The sequence below is a fragment of the Mus caroli genome, chromosome 11 (assembly GCF_900094665.2).
Source record: "Mus caroli chromosome 11, CAROLI_EIJ_v1.1, whole genome shotgun sequence".
In the NCBI taxonomy this organism is placed as follows: Eukaryota; Metazoa; Chordata; class Mammalia; order Rodentia; family Muridae; genus Mus; species Mus caroli.
This window is the reverse complement of record NC_034580.1, coordinates 3,934,256-3,951,247: the sequence shown is the minus strand read 5'-3', so window position 1 is coordinate 3,951,247 and position 16,992 is coordinate 3,934,256. Positions and strand designations below refer to the sequence as shown.

Here is a 16,992-nt window from a genome sequence, read left to right as displayed (position 1 = left end):
CTGGCTCTGTGGAGAGCATCGAGGCTCAAGGGCTGGCTCTGTGGAGAGCATCGAGGCTCAAGGGCTGGCTCTGTGGAGAGCATCGAGGCTCAAGGACTGGCTCTGTGGCTCCTTTCCAAACAGCTGGGTCTGAAGTCCATTACCGCATCCTCCTCTGTGGAGGGAGGACAGCACTGGTCCCTATCAAAGCCCATGATGGCAGAGAGTGGAAGAATTCACGGATATGCACAGAGCAGTAGCTGTGAGCTGATTAGCCATGCCTGCTCTCCCTACAGGGATGGCTTGTACCGGGATGGTTCACAAGCCTTAACAAATTTGGAATGAGCCAGCCTGTGCTAGCCAACATGAGTGAGTTATTTTCACATGCTTCTGTGTCTCCAGGGGCTAAAGGCTGGAAGTCCGGACACCTAACACCCAGGAGAGCCAGCAAAGAACAACTGAACAGAAAGTGCTTTATGTCCACCCAGTCATCTCCTGAGTGGCATTTACATGGTGGCACTCCCCAACAGGTGACACTCAACTATTCTAAGAGCATTGGGCAAAAGACTATACAATGCATTAGGACAAATAGTTTCAGCAGGCTCTCTAAGCAGGCAAGCAAACTTCAAAGTATTCACAAGTTGGTTCATATGGAAGACTCAAGGTCCCTTGAGCTCCGACCTCCAAGGGATGATGAGATGAGGAGAGTGAGGGGGAAGAGCTCATCTCAAGCAATGCTCAGCCATTATTCAGAAATGGAGACTCCCCACACGAAACACCACTACAAAAACGCAGTCTTGGGGACACAGTTCTGTCCCCCTATCAACTGTCACTCTATCCCCCTATCAGGAAATGCAAGTGCTGATGGAAGAAATGTGAACAAGAACGGGCATGTGCCGCCTAAGAAGCCACAATCGCCTCCACATGGCCACGGCTTCCCTACTGGGCAGCTGCCACACGAACTTCTTCACCATCCCTCCTCTCTCCCTCAAAACGAGAGCCATCTTCTAATTCCCCTCCTCACTCCTTCCATCCACTTCCCAGCTCCTCTACCCACTCACTACCTTGTCACCTCTACCCTGCAGCCCCCTCCCCCTCAGTAAACTCACTGTTGAGCTGGGTTGCTGTCATTCCCCTACCTCACATTGTCATGCCTCTGGATGTAAATCTTGTGAAAAATCCTCTCAGGGGGCTTCAGGAAGTCTTCCTTCATCTCCATGGCGACATTCCGGGGCAAGAGGCTCATGAGCAACCGTTCCTGGACAGAAGAGACATACTTTGTCAAACAGTGAGGACTTCCCCATTCCTGCTGGCTTAGGAGAGTAGTAAGGGTCTATAGATCCTGCTCAGGCAAACCAACACATGCCCAGGCCTGCAGATACTGCCCAGTCCCCAGAGCCCCATGGACTGACACTCAAATGTGGAATACTAATGAGCAAGCAATTGCCTCCAGACACCTAGGCCAGCATAGATGAGCCTGGCCTGCAATCAGACATGCTCTGCAGTCCTTGCATGCTACTCTTCTGGCCTATGGTGCATTCTGAGCCTCAGCCCAGCAAATTCCACCATCTCTGACCAAGATGCCACTAGGTCCCTCTCCCCTCCTCCACTGCTCTAACTGGATCCACAATTTGTCCTTAAGATTGGTTTATAATAAGTCTGTCTTCCTGGGGCACACAAAGACTCCTTATTACACAAAGATAAAGCCTCAGAGACAAGCTGGCACCTTCTCTTGGTCATTAACTCCTTGTGTCTCCCTGACTTGGGTAGGGTAAGCAATTTTTTTTCTCTCCCCAAGAAGAGAAAAGAAGCACAGGTTTTTGTTTTTGCTTTTGCTTTGCTTTGCTTTGTTTCAAGAAGGGCTGAAGTGCCCCCAGAGAATGCATCCTTTCACACTCCCAGGCCTTTGCTTCCTGTCTGGATGGACAGTATGAGCTGGCCTTTCTCGAATCTTCCAGATGTGACCTTCCCTGACCTCAGCCCTGGCTTGTTCTGACCTGCCAGGCTTGAGTTGCTGTGTGCCAGATCTGAAGTTTCAGGGCCCTCATCTTCCCTCAGACCTCCCATGCCCCATCCCATGTTGCCTTGCAAAGGAAGACAGAGATGGCTGTTAAATTGCAAGAAAAGGAAAGAACATCCTACTGGCATGGGCGGAGGAGGTTGAAGAAGGCTCAGTTTCTGCTCGGATATGCTGCAGGCTCTTCCCCAGGCCCCTAACATGTGCAGTGTCATGGCTGTCCTCTCTCTGGGGGAACTTCTGTGGGCATGCACATGGGATGCTTTCCTTCCCTGCCATTCTGAGTCTCTCCTAGACTGTGACCCACTGTGACAGTGAGAGCCCACTCCTCTGACTGAAGGCAGCTGCATCCCTGGTGAGTTTCAAGGAAAGTCTGAGTCCACACAGTCCATCTGGGCAACAACTAAGAGGGCAGGCACAGTCCCCGAGAGCCTAGAGGCTCCAGGAAGTAGTGTAAGGGCCTCACCCTTCTGCGCCACACGATGAACAGCAGTGAATCCACACAGCTCATCCTGAGAATGGGTACACTGGGAAACCTCAGAGAAAGCTGCTAACATACGCATGCATAGGCAGCAGGAAACCAGGCACAGCGCTGGAGGATGGTTAGGGCTGAATCGTGCATCTGAGAGAAGCCACCAGGGTCCTGCCCCAGAACCATCTGTATGAGCAAGGTCTAGGGCTGTACTAAGGACCTACAGCCCCACACCATCTCCCACTACAGTTCCTGTGCATCTCCTTGATGGATGGACCCAGACACTCAGGAAGGAGATCTATAGAAAGCAGGACTACCTGTTTACAGATTTGCTCACACAGAAAGAGGACACAGTCCAGGCGACACTCTCAGGGACATCAAACATGGAGAGGAAACATGATGAGGAGTCACCAGGACCCCTCCTACACCACAGGCCTCTAGAGATACAGCCAGAAATGAGGCCCTCAGAGGTGTCCAAGTGGCAGCCATCAGCTGTGCTGAGTGGAAAGGACACACCACCCCAGGGCAATATTCATTGATCTGTCAGAAATCAACAAAGAACCTACCTGGGAGTGACCAGAGACTTACAGCCAGGAAATTCAAAATCACAGGCCAAGGAGGATCACAAAGATAGCTGTAGACTAAGAAGGCCACAGGGAAAGGCTACCAGAAAGGAACAGACAGATTCTGTGCTCTTCAGGGCAACCCCAGGAACACGGAGGAAACGGAAGGCCCCTTGAGCTGATAAGGCAGAGACAGGCTCTGGAGGCAGCACCTAGGCAGCATAGGAGATCCACATAGGAGACCCCTAAGTCTTGAACCCAAATCCTAGTACAGCCTGTACGTCCTGAAAATACATGGTGGAAAACCTATGACTGTAACCAAGATCCACTGCTTAGGCCTTGTCCTTGCATAATTTATCATTCAGTGTGCAAGAAGTGCTCACCCCCGACACCCCCACATTCAGTGGGCGGCCACTGCTCCCACCAGGCACCCCCACATTCAGTAAGCGGCAACTGCTCCCACCAGGCACCCCCACATTCAGTGGGCAGCCACTGCTCCCACCAGGTACCCCCACATTCAGTGGGAAGCCACTGCTCCCACCAGGCACCCCCACATTCAGTGTGGGGCCACTGCTCCCACCAGGCACCCCCACATTCAGTGGGTGGCCACTGCTCCCATCAGGCACCCCCATACCACTCCAGCACTGGACTTACTTCTTCTCAGACGTCACTAATCTGCAATTCCTAAGAGAGAAAGTGGCTCAAAGTGAAATCAAGCCAGAAAAACAGCATAAACAAACAAACAAAACAAACCTCTATCCTTCACCCAGAATCCACACACACCTTCCTCCACAATTAATATTCTCCCACATCCCCCCTGACAGCCCCACAGTGCTCTCACCATAAGCCTATAGGGAAACTTAAGGCTATAGCGTCACTGCCTGCAGATATCATCAGTACAAGCAAACAGACTGCAGGCCACAAGGCTGGAGCAGTCAGTGGGGAGACTGCCCTCCAGGGAACTAGAGTGTACTGGGGCCAATGGGGACAACCCAGAGGGAAAACAGAAAAGCGGCTAGACCTGGCACACAGCCGCTAGCACTAGTTTGTAAAACTGGACCAGTGTCCTGGGCACTACAAGAAGTAGCTATGGCAGTCGGTAGTCAGTTGGCTGTCCCATTACCCTGCTCTACTGCTAGCATCCTTAGCATGGGGACTCTTGGTTACCAGGGTTTTCCAGATGCCCAAGCAGCTACATGTGGACAAGAAGATAAAATTCTGACTCAGAGTAAATCTCCAAGGATAAAGTAGCCCATTCACATTATAAAGATAATCAATATCTGAAGTTAATTTCCAATCTCAAGTCCAACCCTGAAGCCTCAACACAACCAACATCAGAACAGGTTATGACAGCAATAAAACCTAACAAAGAAAATAAGATCAAAAGCAAAATATCAGACAGACAAAAGCCAGTGCAAATGTGCATCAGAGAAAGCATATCGGTGCCCCACGAAAACCATGTTCAAACCTTAATATGCATGTACTCCAACTGTGACCTGCATTACTTGTTACTCTCAATAAAAATTAGATACATGTGGGGGGGTGCGCGAATTTCGTGCATACACATGTGCATCCTACTGCATGTGTGTGCATTGTGTATGGAGGCTAGAGGCCAGCAGCCTGATTTCTTTAATCATTCTCCACTTATCTTTTGAAACAGACTCTCATGGAACCCAGCATTCACCAACGGCAAGACTACCTGGAAAAGAGCTCTAGAGATCTGCCTGTCTACTCCCCCAGTCCCCAGTCTCAGGGTTACAGAGGACTGAACCACACACACCTTTCTTACACGGGTACTAGGGATTCAAACTCAGATCTGCATGCTTATAAATCAGGGACTTTATTAATTGTGTCATCTCTCTGTCCCCAAATTAGATTCTTACATGATTGTGAGGGCTTCATTTCTGGGGAAAATGGAGAAGGATCTCTCCCTGTTTCTCTCAGAGAACACCAGTAAAAGTCATGGATATTCCATATCTAACATCATGAGACTGAAAGTTGGAAGGAAGAAGGCAGAGGCCATGCTCTGGGAATGAGGCCGCTGGGGTTCATTTCCCAACGGAGCCGGAGAAGAAGAAACTTGGAATACCACTGGGCACAAACAAAACAAACAACAAAGATGGTCAAAAGCTGCCTACTCTAGACAAGTCCCAGAACCTGGCAGTTCTCAAGAAGAAACTTTTGGATGGTTAAGTGTGCTACTCTGGGCCACAGACTCTGAAAACTCGATGCCCTGATCAATCCATTCTGGCAAAAGTTAAGCACCAAGGCCAGAGCTCCATCTGTCCCTTAATATGGGATGATGTAAGAGAAGGCCACAGAGGGGTCTCTTTCTTCATCTGACAGTATCAGAACAACTCCTCTTCCTCAGCCTCCTCAGGATGATGTCATAGAAAAGCATCCCAACACAAGACCCAAATAAAATAGAGTTTCATACAATAGAATCTAGATGTCTAGATGCCAGCAGGATATCATTCATAATAACCAAAACTAGGGAACATGCACTCAGCGTTCAGTGAACAAAGACAACGAGCACACACTGACATTAAGAGGACAGACGCCAGAACAATTAACACGCACTTTAAAGCAGTCATGGCAAGGGTTACTAAAGAGAGGCTGGAAGATGGCTCAGCAGGTGAAGGACATGGGGCACAAACACGAGGATTACAGGTCAGATCTTAGCACCCACATAAAAGACAGGCATGGTGACATGCATCTGTAAGCCCAGCAGTGTGAGAGGCGGGAGAGAGGCAGAAAATAGATGCATCCCATAAGGGAGGGTCCTCTGACCATCCAGAGCTCCAGGTTCAATGAGAAAGCCTATCTCAAAAAATAGGGGGAAACTGATTTTAGACAAAGAGACCAGAAATACACGTTAGAGGAAAGATAGCATCTTTAACAAATAGGGCTGATCAAACTGATTTTTCGAATGTAGAAGAATGAAACTAGATCCTTATCTCTGACCCTGTACAATACTCAACTCTAAATGGATCAAGGACGACACATAAGACCTGATTCCCTGAATCTGATACAGGAAGAAGCAGTGAGTACACGGCAACTGATGTACACAGGAAAGGGCTTTCTGAGCAGGACTGCACAGGCATGAAGACCAACAACTGACAAATGGACCATACGAAACTAAAAGCTTCTATAGAGCAAACGACACCACCATTCAAGTGAGGTGGCAGCCACACAATAGGAAAAAGTTTTACCAGTGCTACATCTAAACAAAAGTTGATATTTAGAATAGTCAAAGAAAAAATATAACCAGAAAAATTAAAAATAAAAAGCAAGGAATGAAACAGAGTTGCTGAAGGAAAAATGCAAATGGCTAAGAAATATTTTAAGTATTCAAAATCCTTAGATATTTGGGAAATGCAAATTAAAATTACTTCGAGATTTCATCTTACCTAAGTTAGAATGGCGTAGGTTAAAAACCAAATTATATCAAATTCTGACATGGATGAGGAAAAAGAAGAGCACAAACTAGTAAAGGAGAAACTAATGCAGCCACCATGGGAACCAGTGTGGAGGTTCCTCAAGGTGCTAAAAAAAATTGATTTACCATATGATCCAGCTATATCATTCCTGGGCATATTCTCAAAGATGCTAATATCCTACCAGAGAGACTTCACTTCGACACCCATGTTCATTGCTGCTGTCTTCACAATAGCCAGGAAATGGAAGCAGCCCAGACTCCCATCAACTACTGTGTGCATAATGAAAAACGTGGTACATATATAGAATGGAACGCTACTCGCTGTAAAGAAAAATAAAGTGGTAAAATTCTCAGGCAAATCGATGGCGCTGGAAATCCTTTTTCTGAGTGAGTTCATGGAGCCCTGGAGAGACAAATGCCATATGTTCTCCTACATATGTAGATGTTAGCTTTAAATCTTTAGAAATGTGTCTTTAGATTGGAATAGTTACAGAAGTACAAAAAAGTGGTAGATTTCAAGGGAGTGGGAATAGAACACAGGTGGCAAAGAGGAAGGAGAATAATGGTGCAGGAAGGGTTGAAAGGGTTAAGGGAGGGGTGGAGTAGAAAAGGGAGCAAGGGGAGGTATGACTAACACTGAAGCCCGTAAAAAAAGCTGTAGAGAAACCTATGGCTGTAGAAGTTTCTGGAAATATATACACATACAAGAATAGCTTAAATAGTTATCCTATAGAATATAAAGAGAATACGTCTCCTAGCCATCAAATAAAAAGCCCAGTACCAGCTATAGGATATTTGTTTTTGAGTTTCTGGGTCCATGGGGTTCCATAGACACCCCCTCAAACATAGTCTAACACTTTTGTTCTTGGTTAACCTCTAGCACTTCATGTAGAACTTCACCCTCCCGCTGAAGGCAGCACACACTTGAGTCATAAGACACAGAGAAATCAAGCTAGTCCCGACCTGAAAGCTTCATCTCCATGCTCCCAGGGAAGAAAGGCGATCAACAGTCTCACCCAGCTCGGAACCCTGAAAGATACAACAATGGCTGGCCTGGCAAGATACACCCACTGGTACAATAGTGGCATAGATGTTAAGGGAGTAACCAGCAATTTTCTGTTTGGATTTAAGGCCTGCTTGACAAGACAAAACCCATGCCTGGGACCATGAAGTAGGTCAAGAGCTTGTGACTATTAGGTCTTAAGGTCTTAGAGGAGAACTTACTGCTATTTGCTAAATGAACATAAAATTAAACCGCCCCCTAAGTGCTTATCTTTATATGCATAGATTAGTGCATCTCTCATCCTTCATCAAAGAAGCCAATCTTTGAAGCCCTTGGCGATTATTGCAGCGATCCATAAACTGGCCAGCATGCGGAGACTAAAGACTGCAGAATTCTCAGCCCCAAATGAGACATCCTTTCAAGACTCAGGAGCACCAAAAGGAGGAAGAGAGACTGTAGGCCCAGAGGGAGTGGGAGATTGCAGAGAAATGGTGTTTTCTAGACATGAGAAGGGGTTACACACATGAACTGACAGGTATTACGACTACATACACATGGCTCACACATGATCAAGGCAACCAAAATCCTAGTTCTTATGAAGTAACACCCTTGTCTGAGGAAGTGTTGCCAACTGATGGCTGCTGAGGGAGTGAGAATCAGTTGTCTTCAGTGATGTGGACTGAACTACGGATGCTCCAGCAGATAACCTTACACCCACGTACATACCAGCTGCACTGAACCCAGTGCATTTAAAACAAAACAAAAATGATACAAAGAAAACACACAGAGTCAGAAGGGATAGTGGGGAGGGAGATAGGGAAGGAATTAGAGATGAAGACATGAGCTCAATAACTCACAAAATTAATAAGAATTAAAAATGGAGAGCAATAGAGGAAAGACACATTAATCCCTGGCCTCTACGTGCACACATACATGTGTGTGCAAGACACATACACACACGCCATAAGCACACCCAAAAGGGAAAACAAACTACAAGAATCCATAATAAGATGTTTGCAGTTTCCAACACATAAGTGAATTATACATCCTAACACATGAGATCCAATCCAAGGATGCAATGCTAATTCACTACTGAAATGCCAATGTAATATATTCCACAATAACAGGATAAGGAATAAAATAAGAGCAATTAGTACTGATAAAGATAACAACAAAATGCAGCCCTGAGTTGATGTTTATATAAAGGAGGAATCAAGAACTTCCTCATCTCGATAAAGGAGCTCCAGAAAGCCTACAGCTCCCGCCACACTGGTGGAACTTCAAATGCTTCTGGTAGAACAGGAGATGGATGCTGGCTCTCATTATTCCAATTAGATATCATGCCTAGCAATGTAGCCAGTGTGGTGAGGTCGGAAAAGAGAAACAGACTAGAAGGAAGAAGTGCTAAGGTTATGGTGATGTCTATATAAAATACAAAGGATCTATTAAAACAAAACAACCTAGAACAAATAACTGACTTCAAAGAATCACAATAAACAAACCGACATTCAAGAGCCTGCTGCCTTTCCACATAGTGGCAGTGAACACGTGTATACACACTAACTGCTACACTGTTTACAAGTGCTCAAAAGTGAAATGCCATGCTGTAAAGCTAATTTTAAAAGCATAAAGTTTGTATCCCGAAAATCATGGCACTGAGCAAAGAGTCAAAGAAAGGCTAAATAAACGGAGAAGCAGCCTCCGTTCTGGCGCAGAGGCAGAGAAGACTCAACCCTGTAAGGATGCAAATTCTCTCTAGATGATTGCACAATGCTGTCAAAGCCCAAGCAGCGCTTTCAGTAGACAAAGGAAAGAGCATCCAAAAGCAATATGGATAACAAAAGGAATCGTAGCTACCATTTGAAAAAGGACCAAGAGCTGGGAGGAGTTAGCTAGCCAGTCCTTTGTAACAATATTCAAGATAATGTCAGGGAAGAATGAATGCTGTGGATGATGGAATAAAGCAGAGAGCCCAGAAGCAAACCTACACAAATAGATCCAGATTCCCTTTTTACAAAAATCCAATAAAATAAGGTTTTCAATAAGCCACAGAGCAACTGGACTGCCGCCCCATTACCAAGAGGGAAAAAAAAAAAAAAAAAAAAAACCTTAACCTCACCCTCATGTCTTGTTTTAATATCACCTCGACATACATTGTCACAGATTTAACTATTAACTCAAAAATTGCAAATCTGTTAGAAACAGAGAGACAACCTTCAGGAATTAGGGCTACACTCAGCGTTCTTAGATTTGACTCAAAGCAATAGAAAGAAACTTTGATCTAGTTGACAACCTGACTGGACCATAAAATAAAAACAAGTGATAAATTGGATCTCATCAAAATGTAAAATGTTTGCTCACTAGCAGAATAAAACAAAAATCTCTTAAGACAGTGAGATGACAAGCCACAGGCTGAGACAAAATGCTTGCAAGTCATACATCTATCGAGGAACCCGCAGCTAGCATGTTCAGAGTCTCCTCAGAGTCCTGTTTTTTTTTTTAACTGGAAGCTTAAAAACTTTCCAGTTCTGTGGTTCAACCACCTCGGAAAATGGTTTAACCATATCTCAATATTTTTGTGAACACCGTATGTGCCAGCATATTTCTGGGTATTCGGGCCAGGGAAATTAATATTTATGATCATATAAAAACCTACACACGGTGTTCAAAACAGCTTTATTCATAATCATCCTAAACTGGAGTCTACGGGGATGTCCTCCACAGGCAGAGTGTTTGTTAAACACTGTGATAATACCCACACTGTGTAATACCACTTAACAATTAAAAGAATAAACTATTGATATGTTCAACAACCTGCATGAATCTCTGAGAACTGTGCTGAGTAGAAAAATATTCATAAACAAAGATATTACAAATGTATAGATATTACATCATCCATGGTACCAGCTTAGGAATGGAGGTGATTGTGACTCGGGAGGGGCAATGACGGGGATCCTGTGTGACAGGGATGATCCTGGGCCTTGTGGCTGGATGCCATCATTGTAATTCTGTTGCAGCTCAGTCAGATGGCACCATTGGGAAACAGGGAAAACCCACATATGATCTCTGTCTTCTGCCTTGATTACATATACCTTCAACTCTTTTTTAAAAGAAAAATAATGAAAATAAATAAACCAAAAAAAAAAAAAAACAAATAAATAAATAAACCAAAGCAAGGCTGAAGAGATGACCCGGTGGTAAAAAAACACTTGCTGCTCTTGTAGAAGAACCGAGTTCTGTCTCTAACATCCACATTGTGGCTCACAACCATCTGTAACTTCAATTCCAGGAGATCCAATGTGCTCTTCTATCTTCCGCAGGCACCCTGCACACTGAGTGCATATACACTAATGTAGGCGAAACACTCTTGACAATAAGATAAGATAAACCACACTCTAATATGGAGGAATTAGTGCCTTTACGTGTTCCCAGTGGGAGCAGGACATGGTCAGGCCCTCTGGAAAACAAATGGCTGTCCTTCAAAATGTTATTTTCCCATGGCCAGAAATTCCTCTCCTAGAATTCCCTTACAATCTTCCCAAGAGAAGTCAAAAGGTGTGTCCACACAAAGGTCTAGAAGATTTTCATAGCACAGATACTTACAATGTAACAAAAGCATGGAAACAGCACAACTATCTGTCAAATGGGAATGGATAAACAAAACAGCCACGAACCTGCAATCCTAGCCTTCAAAGGGTTGAGGCAGGAAGACCAGTAGTTCAAGGCCAGCCTCGGCTACATAATGAGTTCAAGGCCAGCTGGAGCTGTGTGAGACCCTATCTCAATCTTTTTGTTGTTGTTGGTTTTGTTTTGTTTTGTTTTGTTTTGGAGACAGGGTTTCTCTGTGTAACCCTGGCTGTCCTGGAACTCACTCTGTAGATCAAGCTGGCCTCCAACTCAAAATCTGCCTGCCTCGTGTGTGCCACCACTGCCCAGCTTTCTCAATCTTTTTTAATTAAATTAAATAAAAATGTTGTCCATCCTCCCATTCCTTCCCCACTAAAATGTGGTTTATCCATACAATGGAATAGAACTTAGCCCGTGAAAAAGCATGGATTACGAGTAAGACACAACCCACTGGATATCCCTTGAAAACCTCATACTGGGAAAGTCATTAACTAAGGAACACATACTATATGACTCCATTTGTATGACATATCCAGGAGTAGATTCGTGTGTATCTATGTCTGGTGGAACAGTTGGTGTATACATTAGGCACGACTGCAAACGGACAGAAAACTGCTTTGAGAAGGAAGGAAAAAACTTCCAAAATTAAATTGTATAATAATCCTATACTAATGCTATTTAGGTTAATTTAATTCATATTTAATGTACATGTCAAATAAAGTTAATATATAAGGTTAAGAATATATGTAAGCATATATTAAATAAGATTAACATGTAGCATTAAGACATAATTTTATATCACAAATATAATTGTGTAAATACTGAAGAAAGCATTTAATTGTTTTTAGCTTTCAGTTTGTCTTGATAGTTTGCCAAATAACAACTGTAGTGGTTTAAGAAGTACGCTGGGAATAGATCAGCCTACTTAAAACTCTGTCCAAGGCTTAGGGCAGCTGGACAATTGCTTGGCGAGTAGCCACAAAGAGCCCCAGGTCCCACCCCCCAGAACCACATGAAACTGGCTGTGTAGTGCAGGCCTGTAATCCTGGCTCTAAAAAGGCAGAGGCAGGAGGATCACAAGTTCAAGGTTCTCCTCAAGCAAACAGCAAGTTTAAGGTTGGCCTGGTACACGTGGGACCCTGTCGCGATAAAAATAATTAAATTAAACTAAAATGCAGCCTATGTTATTCAAAAGAAAATATACCTTTTCTTGATAAAATTTCCTCACACACCAAGAACTCAGTTGTTCCATTTACCTTGTTAGGATAACAAATTGAGTGTGCTTTAAATAGCTACATGCTTCTGGAGGCTTCTGATTTAGTAGTGGCACCTGAGGAACAACTAGGGCCCTTGGGGACCAGAGACTACATCTCAGAAGAGAAGCTGGACTCAAGAGTGCCTTCTTGAGTGGGTTGTGGGACAGCAGTAATGAAGACCCAGGAGATGATGTGACCTTCAAATGCCACTTGTCCCGTGGTCTCCAGCTGTGACAGATAGAAACTCCAGGGTGTGCTCCAGGGGGAGGCTGTAAACTCAAAGATCCCTGGAAGATGGAGGGAGGGTGAGTCTGGAGGCAAGAGCCAGATGCAGAGGGATAAGAGGCATGGGCTCTCCATCCAAGGATGCAGCTTCACTCTCAGCACAGGTAGGCAGAACAGGGACCTCTTCCCTTCCCGTGGTCTCATGTGCTCTGTCCACACCACTTCAGGGAATCCTTTGAGCTGGCTGGTCATCAGCCATGACATTGGCCAGCCATGTGCTCAAGGCCTGCCCACATCCCACATCCCACACATGTCGTACAACTGGGATTGACTTTGTTCCGCCTAGGTCCAGTCAGAGCTTGAGCTCCACAAGTGGTCATTTCTGGGAGCTCCCTCACATCTGTAGCATCATTCAGCTAGTGCCTTCCACACTGCCTCTGGACTCCTGAGCTCCTTCCACAGCTATGCTCCACCAACCCCAGTAGCTGAGACCAAGCCCATGCTTTCTCTTTGCATCAGCTTCAAGTTAGACTCCCATGTCTGCAAGTCAAGGTCTGTCTCCCACTGTCCTCACCCTGATGGTCTCAGGTTCTCTGCTAAGGTCATCAGCCTACAAGGAGCATCTGGAAGCAGGGAACACATAGGACACAGAGGAGACCAGATGAAGAACCCTCCCCAACATCATGTCTGTCCACAGCCCATTTCTTAGTGGGGACCAGAAAAGCAACCTCTGCCAGTCACTATGCAGGGCAGTAAGATCTATCCTAGTGAAACCAGGAGGGGCCTGGAAACATCCTAGACTCATCTTCTCAGAAGCCATAGTAGTGCTGAGAAAGACTGGTTCCCAAGTACAGATGTCTCACCCCTAGAATGACCACTGAGAGCATGAGACACCTGGCTAAGATGAGAACTCACTACAGTTATCCTGAAGGAAAACCCACGCCAGAGCTGGTACATCCCAAACCAGGCAGAGCTAGTGGGCTGCATATAGCCAATACAAGAGAGAGTGGGTGGAAAGCCTGCTTGGCTCTGCAACTAGGCTGCTGGGCAGCCCTGGTCAGAACCAGAGGGATAAGCAAGAACCAGCAGGAAGAGGCCAATGTTCAACCCGGCTACTTCTCTGCCTGCTCCTTGGAATGCTTCTTCTGTTTGTGACTGGCCTTCTGGAGGGGAAAGGTAGGTACCCTCCACCTAATACATACCCACCTAGGCTCACAGCCATCCATTCCTCATTCTTGGATCATGCACTTGACTTGTTCTTGATGCACAGCATGGATGGAACTGTGTCCCCCACAAGATTCCTAGGTAAATTCCCAACCCCTAATAGGATGCTACTCCAAGTTAAGGCTCTACAAAGCTGAGTGCTCTACCTTCTATATAGGACAGGGGAGCTGTACCTATGAAATCTCAACATTATGGCAACCAAAAGAAGACCTGAATGAAAAAACACCAGTTATCATGCCAACATAGAAAGGGGGATGTCACAGGCCTCACCCCTAGATGAAGAGCTATAAATGATTAGAGACTGCTGAGAGGAGGAGAATTAATATTAGGGATGGGCTTCCTAATTTATTACTCAATACTAAGTGGTCAGCCCTAAAAATGTATGAGCCATGCTAAATGTACTCAGAAGGTTATATTTACATATTTATACATAGATGGAACAATAATGACTATAGAAAAAGACACAGAAAAGATGATAAATGAAAGCAGAAAATAGGAAGAGAAACCTTGGAGCCCTGGGGGAAAGACATTGATAATAGAGATTGAAGACGATCAAATGCATACATGTATGAGATGACATAATGAAATCCATCGTTTTGTATAAGTAATAAACGCTAATACACATTAAAAAGTAAAAGTTTCTAATTTTTTTTAAAAAGGAAGTAATTAAGTTAAAAATAAAGTCACTGGGGTGGTTCCTACTCTACTCTGACTGGTGTCCTCTGAAGAGATTTGGACATGTAAGGCACCAGAGGTGTACACTCATAGACAGCTACACCAGGAGGCGGCTAGAAGGGAGCTATCCTGGAGCCTGGAGAGAGCCCCCAGAGCTCAGCCTTGGATTTTCTGGCCTCCAAAACTAAAACAATGGAGTTCCCATCCATGGAAGTCCACCATTAGGTCAGGGTGTGCCTTCATCCTGTGATGCTACAGCCCACACCCTAGTCCTGCTCCTCTGGCTCTTCTCTTATCCTGGTGAAACAATAGGCCTTACCAGAAGCTGCATTGCCTAATCCTAACCTGCCAGCAGTCTCTAAATCCCACAGCCTACCATAAGTCACTTCACATAACTGTAATGAACACAGACAGAGCTGTCTGTCCAATTTATGTAAGTCAGGGAACAGATACTAGGCTTGTAGCCACAGACTTAACTACTCCTTGTTGATTACCTACTCCTTGTTGAATAGCAGAACCAATTTCTCACCAGTATGGCTGGAGGACCCAGTGGGATCCAGAGTCCCTTCCTCGTCAGACACACCAGGAGTCTACAATATGGTATCCGTGGTTCCTATGCATGGGTGTTATCATCAGGAGAACTAAGGGGACTGGCCTGCCCAAGTACAGCACATTGGCCAAAATCACCAACTGCCATGCAGATTTAAGGGAACTGAAGCACAAACAAAATAGCTGAGCCAGTAATATAAGGTCCATATAAGACTTCCACAGTCCCTGGGCCATGCCATGAAACCTCCTTCCAGGAGAGAGGCTCTCACTAGGACCTCGCACCGAATCCTTCCTGACACTGCTGAGATCCACCACAGAAAAATGAGTGACACTGAACCCTGTAGCTTCTGCTGCCCAAATGCTAGAGCACTTAAGGTCAAATAGTGAAAGGAAGGTTGCCCCCACCAACCACCAGAATAGGTATGGGACATATCTAGACTCAAAATTATCAGCCCAAAGGAAAGAGGTAGATGAGGAATAGAGGGTGTCTTGCTAGGGTGAGTGGGTAAATCCTGATTGGACATATTAGTCAAGTGATGAATTTTGATTGTTGGACTTTGGTGTTTAGTCTCAGAAATGAATCAGTGGCCGAATAAGGGGATAGCTCTTGGGGGCTAGCTTTAGGGATGGAACCATTTTTAACAAGGTAGAGAAAAGGGATAAAATGGCAAAATCTGTCTGCAGTGTTTGCCATACTAGGGCCTGTGCTTTCCAAGCTCTGACTTGCTAGGGCCCTTCAAACAGCATGAATGGACTGTGTAGTGCTCAGAGTCTGAGAGAGTCTCATATAACATGCCTGTCACACTGCATACAAACAGGCAGCATCCAGGCTAGAGCAGGCATCCCATCACATTCCTGCTGACTATTCAAGGCAGGGGCTGTATACGATAGATAGATAGATAGATAGATAGATAGATAGATAGATAGATAGATAGATAGATAGATAGATACGTGGATAGACAAGCAAACAAGCAAGCAAGCAAACCAATAGAAGTGGACACCTCCCCTGCCCATCATCTGACCACAAGTCAGGAAGAACTGAAGCTGACCCAAGCCATAGGGACCTCTGGGGCCTCTGTTCCATTTGAACGTGCCCCGGCTACTGTGAAACAAACTACACTTAAGCATCAGGTCACTCCAACAATGAGCACACTGGCTCCTCGCCTAAAATCAATGTATTAGCAGTGATACCACAAGGGGACAAGCAGTCAATAGATGCCCTCCCAGTCCACCAAAGCACCAGGATCACAAGAGCCCCAAAAGAGTCTCTAATGAAAGCTAGACAGGGAAGCAGGCTTCCACAGGCATCCCTGACCCACCTGTTCTAGCTGAGCCTCCTGGCTTGACCCAGTACCATCACCAGGAAGGCCATGCTAATCCCAAAGGACACGCTCTTGCCAATGCAAGGTCCAGCTGGGCAAACATAGAGACATAGGGAACTCATTAGCAAATCCATGTGCTTGCTGCTACTTTGGGGTACACTTGTAAATGACTGAATGAGGGATTAGGGTTTAGCTCAGTGAGAGAAAACTTATCTGAAATGTACAGCCCCGGGGTTCAAGCCCCATCCTTGACAGGTAAGTAAGTCACAATATGACTATATAACAACACATAAACAAATTTCTGATCAGTATTTCTAATGGCGGTGGGGTTTGGGCTTTCTTTCTAGAATCACCTTTGACTACTGATGCTTTTCCAGGAATTTGCCTGTTTTATGCATTGAAGCTGTCAGATTCTCGCAGGCATCAAATGATCCCAGCATGCCCCAGCTCTCTATTTTGATCACTGCTTTGTCGGTACCGACCTCTTCAAGGTCCCACACCCCTCATGCGTATCTTTCTTCTTGCTCCATCTCTCTCAGGCTTTTCTACTTCAAAGAATGCACTTTGACATCTCTGTTGAAAATCAGAGTGAGCCTTGGAACATTTCAACTCTGTTTTCTGTGAATATGCACCTCTGAACA

At 45.2% G+C, this 16,992-nt stretch overlaps 1 protein-coding gene across 1 annotated transcript in view; it reads right to left on the bottom strand.

Annotated features, from left to right (window-relative positions):
* Positions 1-16,992, bottom strand: part of Adcy1 (adenylate cyclase 1) — a 116,855-nt gene that overhangs the window by 78,936 nt on the left and 20,927 nt on the right. Inside the window, exon 3 of the mRNA XM_021178187.2 lies at positions 1,119-1,237. Within this exon, the coding sequence (XP_021033846.1) occupies positions 1,119-1,237 (119 nt within the window). The remainder of the gene's footprint in view (positions 1-1,118; positions 1,238-16,992) is intronic.